At 46.2% G+C, this 10,000-nt stretch overlaps 1 protein-coding gene across 1 annotated transcript in view; it reads left to right on the top strand.

Moving 5' to 3' along the window:
• The window catches only part of col25a1 (collagen type XXV alpha 1 chain), a gene marked incomplete at its 3' end in the record, with an annotated part of 249,224 nt that overhangs the window by 194,220 nt on the left and 45,004 nt on the right, over window positions 1–10,000 (top strand). The window contains exons 12-14 of the mRNA XM_080860200.1: window positions 2,719–2,763; window positions 4,966–4,992; window positions 6,448–6,492. Of these exons, the coding sequence (XP_080716326.1) occupies window positions 2,719–2,763; window positions 4,966–4,992; window positions 6,448–6,492 (117 nt within the window). The remainder of the gene's footprint in view (window positions 1–2,718; window positions 2,764–4,965; window positions 4,993–6,447; window positions 6,493–10,000) is intronic.

The following is a 10,000-nucleotide window of genomic DNA, read 5'->3' as shown; positions in this document are numbered from 1 at the left end:
CATTCACACACACACGTACACACACACACACACACACACACACACACACACTCACACAGTCACACACACACACTCACACACACACAGGTCGGGTTTATCACAAAGGTGAGATTATCCGTTTATTTGGTTTGGCCTTAGCTGTGCACATGGGTCTGGTAGAGAAATATGTGAGGAGCTGGATTATATTTATTATTCCCGTTTAATAGCTCCCGACCAGCCGTGACCAGCTGCCTTCTGTAGCTGTTTGGCCAGCGAGGCTTTGTGATACCCCCTGTCTTTAGAGGCTTCAGGGATTTCCTCTGTGACCCCAGTTTAGTTTCGAGGGGGGGTGGGGGGGGGGGGGGTGGTGGGGTGGTGGGGGGTTGGGGGGGGGGGTTGTCAGTGTGTGTTTCTGCGTGCTCCTGGCAGACACAACGCAGGTCCAGTCATCTGTCTAATCCCATCTGGACCGACTCCGGGTCAGGGAAGGAAATGTGGTGTTGACTCGTGGAAATCAAACACCGTTATCATCTTTATAGGGCCGGGGCATATACATACACACACACACACACACACACACACACACACACACACACACACACACACACACACCGTTATCATCTTTACAGGGCCGGGGCAGGGCCAGGGGGTATCATTTAGTCCGAGTCATCAAGGCGCAGGCAGGAAGATGAGATCTCCAGATGTCAGCGTGTCTTGCACTCACAGAGGCAGCCCCTTCAGAAGTGTGTGTGTGTGTGTGTGTGTGTGTGTGTGTGTGTGTGTGTGTGTGTGTGTGTGTGAGAGTGTGTGCACTTACAGAGGCAGCCCCTTCAGGAGTGTGTGTGTGTGTGTGTGTGTGTGTGTGTGTGTGTGTGTGTGTGTGTGTGTGTGAGAGTGTGTGCACTTACAGAGGCAGCCCCTTCAGGAGTGTGTGTGTGTGCGTGTTTGTGTGTGTGTTTGTGTGTGTGTGTGTGTGTGTGTGTGTGTGTGTGTGTGTGTGTGTGTGTGTGTGTGTGTGGTGTGTGTGTGTGTGCATGTGTGTGTGTGTCTTGCGCTCACAGAGGCAGCCCCTTCAGCCTTGGAATCCTGAGTCGTAGTTTAGTTTCTGTCTGTGCAGGTGATGTGGATAAAGGCACTGTCTGAAGAGTTAGGGGCCCTCTTGCAGAACAAAGCCTCCCCTAAGAGTTAGACACAGACACACACACACACACACACACACACACACACACACACACACACACACACACACACACACACACACACACACACACACACACACACACAGACACAGACACAGACACACACACACAAACACACACACACACAGACACACACAGACATACACAGACAGACACCGACACACACACACACACACACACAGACACACACACACACACACACACACACACACACACAGTCACAGACACACAAACGCACATACACACGAACAAAATATTCGAGGTCGCTTTGAGAAAATCATGAATAATAAAATAAACAAATAAACAAACAGAAAGGAAGGCATTTTAAAAGAAAACAAAAAGGCATTTAAAGCACAGAGCAGAGCCAGCATAGATGGGACACCTGGAGAAACTCTTCTCTCTATTCCACTCACTGTCTCACTTTGTCAACAGCGGAGAATGAAGTTCTGATGGTACTGCATGCCTTTAGACGCAGTGGGTTTCCTGCAGTTTTTAAATGGGCCATTGATGGTGTGCTTTCAAAAACGCATCAGGTCGGCTATGTTCACTGATGTTCTGGCTTAAAGAAGTAGCTAAGAAGAAACTACAATTCTACTCTCAAAATATCTCACTCACATACACACATACAGGCACATACGCACGCACGCACACGTACGCTCACACACATACCCTCACACAAGTACGCTCTCTCACACACACACACACACACACACACACACACACACACACACACTCTCACAGCAGGCAGTGATAGGTGCTCTATCAATCTATCCTATAAAACTTAAAAATGAAAAGACACAGAATTTATGTTTCAATCTGCACATATATTTTAGGTATGCTTGAACTAGGCCAAAAAAAGCAGTGACAAATGAGGCTGTATTTCCTGCCAATGCCAGCAACTAAACATTTATCCTCAAAAGCCTTGCCTCACCTGGCATATCAGTTTCATCCGGCTGTAAGAAGAAAGCCGTTTCACTGTAGACAGTGCCTCTTGAATTAGTGCTATGCCCGTATTTCCTCCTCAAAACTTAGTCAGCATGGGCTAGTTTTGTGTTTCAGAGCAAAAAACTTTAATGATGAAATGTTTCCGATGAGACACTACTGATGAGACGTCACTGATGAGACACTAATGATGAGACGTTACTGATGAGACGTAATTTATGAGACGTTACCAAGGAGACGTTACTGATGAGACGTCACTGATGAGACACTAATGATGAGACACTAATGATGAGACGTTACTGATGAGACGTAAATGATGAGACGTTACCAAGGAGACGTTGCTGATGAGACGTAAATGATAAGACGTTACCAAGGAGACGTTACTGATGAGACGTTACCGATGAGACGTTAATGATGTAACGTTACCAAGGAGACGTTACTGATGAGACGTTACTGATGAGACGTAAATGATGAGACGTTACCAAGGAGACGTTGCTGATGAGACGTTACTGATGAGACGTAAATGATGAGACGTTACCAAGGAGACGTTGCTGATGAGACGTTACTCTAGTGACTCCATGTGTTTTGTCGCCTGTAGGGTGACTTGGGAACTCCAGGATTAGATGGAACTCCGGGTGCCAAGGTTGGTTCCTCTTAATGTGAACTTTTCACTCGTCTCACTCGCCATGTCATCTCAGGGAAGTCAAAACTATTTCACCCATCTGTACAACTTTCCCTCATCTCACAACAGCGTTAAAGGAAAGTCCCTTATCTCACAACAGTGTTAAGGCGAGACACGGCAGGTGAAATATCGATTTTTTCATGCCCTGGTCAAATTTGAGATTTTGGGCTAGTTTGCCTCTTTAACTTGTTATCTTTCATACTACCATAAAGAAAACGTCAAAATTACACATTTAAGTGTCTGTTTCACTGCATTTAGTTCAGCCGCGGCATCCATTTTCTCCTAACTTTACCAAGAATTCTCCCTTGAACCACGTTCAGCGTTTCGTCTTTTTACACGACATCTTTCATGTCTGGAATGACTTTAAACCTATGAGCCTCGATCAGAAGGCTGTGTAATCCAAATATGGGCATTTCCTTTCTTTTCAGCAACCAATCCTGACTTTCTGAAGGGATTCATTGGCTGACGGCGCTTTTCTGCTAACGTGATTCGCTCAGTGCCCCACGTGTTGTCTTTAAATGCGGTTTTCTCAAAATGAGTGTTTTTTCATTTTTAGGTACACATTTCTCAGCCTATGTAGAACCTAGGTACACCACACTTCCCAGTTTCACACATAGCATTGTTATGAAGACATCTACAGATGGATTTATTTATAAATTGTTCCTGGCCAGATTTATGGGTCATTTTACCTGGACATCATGGCGAAAATAGGGTTTTTAAGGCCACGGATAGTATATTTTGATTTCCCAGGTCATAAAAGCAGATATCCTAAAATCCATCTGAGTATTTTTTGTCATTTGATATATGAACAAAATAAAAAAAGAATTTTGGTCCTGGCTTTATCACAGTTTAAGATTCATGTACCTGAAATATATGCAAAAACGTGCATATTTAATGAGATCCAGCCTAATTAGCATAATTAACTATGCAAAATTCAAAAACTTGTAATACATTTTTTTCTTGTAATGATGTATGTAATCAACTGGTAAAGTTTCATGGTGATCCCTTGTATTTAATTTTTTTACCCTATTCACCTGCCATGTCTCGCCTTAAAGGAAAGTCCCTTATCTCACAACAGTGTTTAGGAAAGTACCGCATCTCACAACAGTGTTAAAGGAAAGTACCTCATCTCACAACAGTGTCACCAGAAAAAAACGCATTCTGGCGCTGCCAAACGCCATCATGAGCATGAACATGCCATTCACATATTTATGATGTACAACACATGTTTGCCGGGGGTTGCGGAGAGGATGTTTGTTCAGTGACCTCCAAAACTACTGCAATGGGAAGAGAACATTTATTTCCAGAAAATTCTTGGTTCTAGATCATTTCGGTTTGTCTCAGTTAGTTTGTGCAGAACTGTTTTTTTTTCCAGTTGAGGACAGCTCAAATATTTGCTTCAAACAAGTCATATGAAAGTGTGACTCTAGCATACATATGGGCCAGCTCCGGTCCTGTCCACACTAACCCGGGTCAATTTGAAAACGTATAATTCATGATATTTCCACTGTCCACACATAAAACGCTGTTTTCCGACGTACAAAACTATATATTTTTTCGGAGCCGAGTCTAAATCTATGAGGAGCTGGATCCACAGATCATAGAATCATAGGTGTTTGGCCCTGGCTCTCGTAGGTGTTTGGCCGTGGCTCTCGTAGGTGTTTGGCCCGGGCTCTCGTAGGTGTTTGGCCGTGGCTCTCGTAGGTGTTTGGCCCGGGCTCTCCTCGATCCTTCTGCTATGTGATCCTCTGCCACATGTGGGCACCGTTTAACATCGGTGTCATCAGACACACGTCTCTATTGTTGAATGAGTGTAAGCTTTGTCGTCTGGGTGTGCGATGGAATTTGTTTAAGCAAGCAGCACCGTCTTTGGAAAAATACCCCTCTTGGGGATCGCCTATGGAAGGAGAGGCTGAAACATGAACCCGTCTTTTTTTAATTGAATGTGAATTTCAGCTCCGATACAATCTGCCCAGGGGCAGCCCCCCTTGTTTGCTTTTACCCCAGCTCTGTGTGTTTAATGCTGTCTGCTTTCTTTTCCTCCACACACACACACACACACACACACACACACACACACACACACACACACACACACACACACACACACACGCACGCACCCAGCTCTGTGTGTTTAATGCTCTCTGCTTTCTTTTCCTCCAGGGGGAAATGGGAGAACGGGGTGAGAAGGTAAGGAAGTCGTGCTTGAAAAACACACTTTTTTTTTTCACACAGTACCATACACGACCTGACCTTTTCACTGTGTTTACATTTGTGTTCTTGTAGTTGTTGACACTGCGTGAGTGTACCACGGGCTGGCTCTCACGAAATAAAAACACTGCGTTGTGTATGTCAACATGTAATTGGCGCAAAACTTTTCGGGGTCATCCATTGCTCCGATTCAGAGACTTCTGCTTTTGGTTAGGGGGTGTGTGTGTGTGTGTGTGTGTGTGTGTGTGTGTGTGTGTGTGTGTGTGTGTGTGAGAGAGAGTGTGTGTGTGTGTACACTGCTTTTGGTTAGGGTTCATTTTAGCACTGTTGTCTTCACAAGATGCCAATCTAGCCTCTGTTGCTAAAGTGGACCGCAAGCCAACAACTCTCAACAGTCGGCTACTGCCAATGTTTATTTTGACACGGTGAAATCCTGACTTGATTGACAGTACTTTTGCCTTGCCAATGGATTTGGCACTTGCTTGTGTTTGCTTTAGCACGGTGCATTGTGTGGCTAAGACACTTCATGTCTCTGTGGGAGCATACATGTGTTTCTATAGCTTCAGCCGCAGTGCTTCTGTAGGCTATACACTCCCAGCAGAATGAACGAGAGTGTAATCACGCACAATTAAGAGGCTAGTCAAAACTCCTAAACAGAGATGGCCGACCTCTCCCAAACTAATGATTTTATTTGCTATCGTTGGCTGGGAGTTGAATCTGGCAAGCTGAGAGCTCCAGCCATTTCCCAGAATTCTCCTGGGGAGAGGAGGGGAGAGAGTCGTGAGTCACTTCGGTTAGCACATTGGCACGTTTGTCACTGAAGGAAGAAAAGGCGTCCCGAGGGTCACACACACACACACACACACACACACACACACACACACACACACACACACATCCTGTGCCATCTCTAGGATCACACACACACACACACACTCACACACACACACACACACACACACACATCCTGTGCCATCTCGAGGGTCTGGCCCACCCTCTGCACCCTTCCGACTAGAGCGTTAGTCAAGAAGGACGGATGCCAGGTATTCATGTCCTGATTTTCTGTGAAGGACTTAAGGACAGCGACTTATGAGCTAACGTCGCTAATGTCTCTGAAATGACTGCCATTAGCCTAACTACGCACCAATGCGTTCAGCTGAATTAGCAGAAACGATAACTATACTATACTTAAAGGTCCCCAGTGCATTTGGCTGAATTAGCGGAAAGATGGCTATGCTAACTAAAAGGTTATCTTTTCCAAATAGAAGAATCTGGAACAGATCTGACCCTGATATGACCTTGATCTGTTAAAGCTCCACCAGAAACAAGCCTCTATATGGATCGACACTTTACTTACTTTGCTAAGCTTTACAAACCTTCTTTCAGTGTACACATGGGCCTGTACTAAACGCTCCGAACTCTTTCTTCTCTCAGGGTGACATCGGAGATGAAGGACTGAGAGGCGACATAGGCGAGAAGGTAAGCTTCTCAAAATGAGAAATATTACTTTAGTCAATCCTCGATTTCACACTTAACACTCTGGGCTTGAAGTAACACAACAGTAGAAGGGAGTTTCACACACACACACACACACACACACACACACACACACACACACACACACACACACACACACACACAGTAGATGGGAGTTTGCTGAACATCTGACAAACACCCTGCACTGAACCAGACAGCTAAGGCACCTTGGCACTCCATGTTCCCAAAATATAAGTGGGCTCTAATTTGCACTCCGTGATTGCTATCCATTTCCTGGTTGGATGCCTTCTAGCTTAATAAGAGACTATTAATCATCGGGACAGTGGTGTAGAGAGAGTTTCCATGCCAACGGGGTCGTTGTAGGACACACTGTATCTCAGTCACGAGTTTAAGCTAAAAACAAAATCTTTATTTCTTCTTCACTACTACAGTCAGTGAGGGAATCAGATGCTAAGATATGCTGTCAGACGGGAGAGGAAACGGAGAGGGAATTGCAAGAAAATTTATACGACACATACACACACACACACACACACACACATACACACACACACACATAAATTGATATGATTTATCACGGCTTCTTATTTTAATGAGGAATCAAAGCCGCATGTAAGGGCGCATAATCTTTGACATTATTGAACATCTGCGAAACATTTACCCACCCAAAAATATTCACAATACACGCAGCCAAAGCCTAGCTCTCCAGGTTACTCTGGTGAAATCCGGAGATATGTACAATACTAGCTTCTTGTCCACACACACACACACACACACACACACAGCCAATACTAGCTTCTTGTCCTCAGGGATCCACTGTCTGGGTGATGGGTGTGTGTGTGTGGGTGTGACATACGTAGCTCTTTACAAAACGTGTGTGTGTTGTGGAGGAATGTGACATTTCCCTCCACAAGAGGCATGTAGTGAAGGATGATGTGATGCAGATTAGAAGGAAATACACACACACGCACACACACGCGCACACACACACACACACACACACACACATACACACGCACACACACACACACACACACACACACACACACACACACACACACACACACACACACACACACACACAGTAGATGGGAGTTTGCTGAACATCTGACAAACACCCCCACACACACACACACACACACACACACACACATACACACTACACACACACACACACACACACACACACACACACACACACACACAGCCAAGTCAACTTAAACTCCGAGAGGCACACAATAACCCGCCTCTTAAAATGCAAGATCTGCTGAATCATAAAGAATCTGAAGTGTGTATTCATCACACAGAAGTGTTTCTTGCAGCACTGGCAATACAAGATGAGGAGCTAAAAGTTTGTGTGTGTATGTGTGTGTGTGAGTGTGTGTGTGTGTGTGTGAGTGTGTGTGTGTGTGTGCGGGTGTGTGTGTGTGTGTGTGCAGCATTATTGATGCTACAAGGAAAAAGAAGGAGAGCGTGCACTCTACCGATTTACAGCAGATTGGTGAACACCCTCTCAGATATGTTTCCACACACACACACACACACACACACACACACACACACACACACACACACACACACACCCTCTCAGATACGTTTCCACACACACACACATACACACACACACACACACACACACACACCCTCTCAGATACGTTTCCACACACACACACACACACACACACACACACACACACACCCTCTCAGATACGCTTCCACACACACACACACACACAAACACACACACACACACACACACACACACCCTCTCAGATACGTTTCCACACACACACACACACAAACACACACACACACCCTCTCAGATACGTTTCCACTTTATGGACTTTATTGTTCCTTAATGTCCAGGGTGGGGCCGTCCTGCCTGCCCGCGGCGGTGGGAGGGAGACAGGCGTGGGGGGAAAACAGATGCATGGGCGGCTCTCGTCCGTGGAAAATAGTTTAAGAAAGAAAGAGGGCAGACGATAAAACCCTCTCTCAGGCGGAGGAGCACTTTGATCTCCCTTACCTTGCACTGTAATAAAACTGTTCCTGTAAAGGGGGGCAGGAGAAGGGGAGGGCATGAGTTAGGGAGCCATGGGAAGTGAAAGTTTTGCTGAAACACATCACTGCAGCCTGGCTCTGGAGGGGGACCAGCCTGGCTCTTCAGGGGGACCAGCCTGGTTCTTCAGGGGGAGCAGCCTGGTTCTTCAGGGGGAGCAGCCTGGTTCTTCAGGGGGAGCAGCCTGGCTCTGGAGGGGGAGCAGCCAGCCTGGTTCAGACACAACTGGGGAGAGGGGTCCCCCCTCTGAGTGTTTCCTTTACCACCGAAGTGCTTGGTCTATGGGGTAAAGGTATTGGGCTCTGTAAAGCAATTTGAGACTATGTCTCTCTAGTATATGTGTGTGTGTGTGTGTGTGTGTGTGTGTGTGTGTGTGTGTGTGTGTGTGTGTGTGTGTGTGTGTGTGTGTAAATACAATTAATTAAACCCATATCTTGCAAAGAAACCCAAATCCAAGTGTCCAGTGAAATTTTGCAATTTTGCTCCTTCCTCTGTCACCCTCCCTCTGTCACCTTGGCTTGGTGTCGCCCGCTTGGCCACCACATTACTGTCATAAACACACTGTCTGCGCAGGCTTGTCCCAGATTAGAACAGGCATCCTACGTGTGATTCACCAGCGGACCGTGGCGTCCCAGTCCCAGTCCCAGTGAAGCACACATGGTCGTAATTTACAGGCCCAGGCAAAGGGCCGGCACTGTCCAAATAGTTTCATCAATACGCTTATTGTGAGATGCTTGCGTCCGCTGCAGGAAAGCAGCACTGGCACTGGTGTGTTGGAGATGCCAGTAGCTGGGCATTAACACACACACACACACACACACACACACACACACACACACACACACACACTGGTGTGTTGGAGATGCCAGTAGCTGGGCATTCACACACACACACACACACACACACACACACACACACACACACACACTGGTGTGTTGGAGATGCCAGTCGTCTGGGCATTCACACACACACACACACACACACACACACACACACACACACACACACACTGGTGTGTTGGAGATGCCAGTCGTGTGGGCATTCACACACACACACACACACACACACACACACACACACACACACACACTGGTGTGTTGGAGATGCCAGTCGTGTGGGCATTCATATTCGGTGGGAAAAACATGTAAATGTTGGTGACTATAAAAGGATTGAATGTTGAAAGGGGTGAAGAAAAGACAAAAGGGATGGGAAAGTGAAAACTGCCATGAGTTTGGTGTGAAGAAGTGACAAGAGACTCTGACGGGTTTTTAAGGGTTTGGAATGAACAAGTGAAAGAACTAGTCAGCGCCGATGACGTGCTTGTCAGAACCCTTCATCCCAGATCGTACCGTTGCCGCCCGGTGCCGGTCCAAATCCACGTCATAACAGTTCCTCCGTGTGGCCTAAGAAAACAAAAACATCAGTGCTGAA

The sequence above is a fragment of the Sprattus sprattus genome (genome assembly GCF_963457725.1).
Source record: "Sprattus sprattus genome assembly, chromosome: 21".
NCBI classification, from domain to species: domain Eukaryota; kingdom Metazoa; phylum Chordata; class Actinopteri; order Clupeiformes; family Clupeidae; genus Sprattus; species Sprattus sprattus.
Note: the sequence above shows the minus strand (reverse complement) of the source record. Positions and strands in the feature narration are given on the sequence as shown.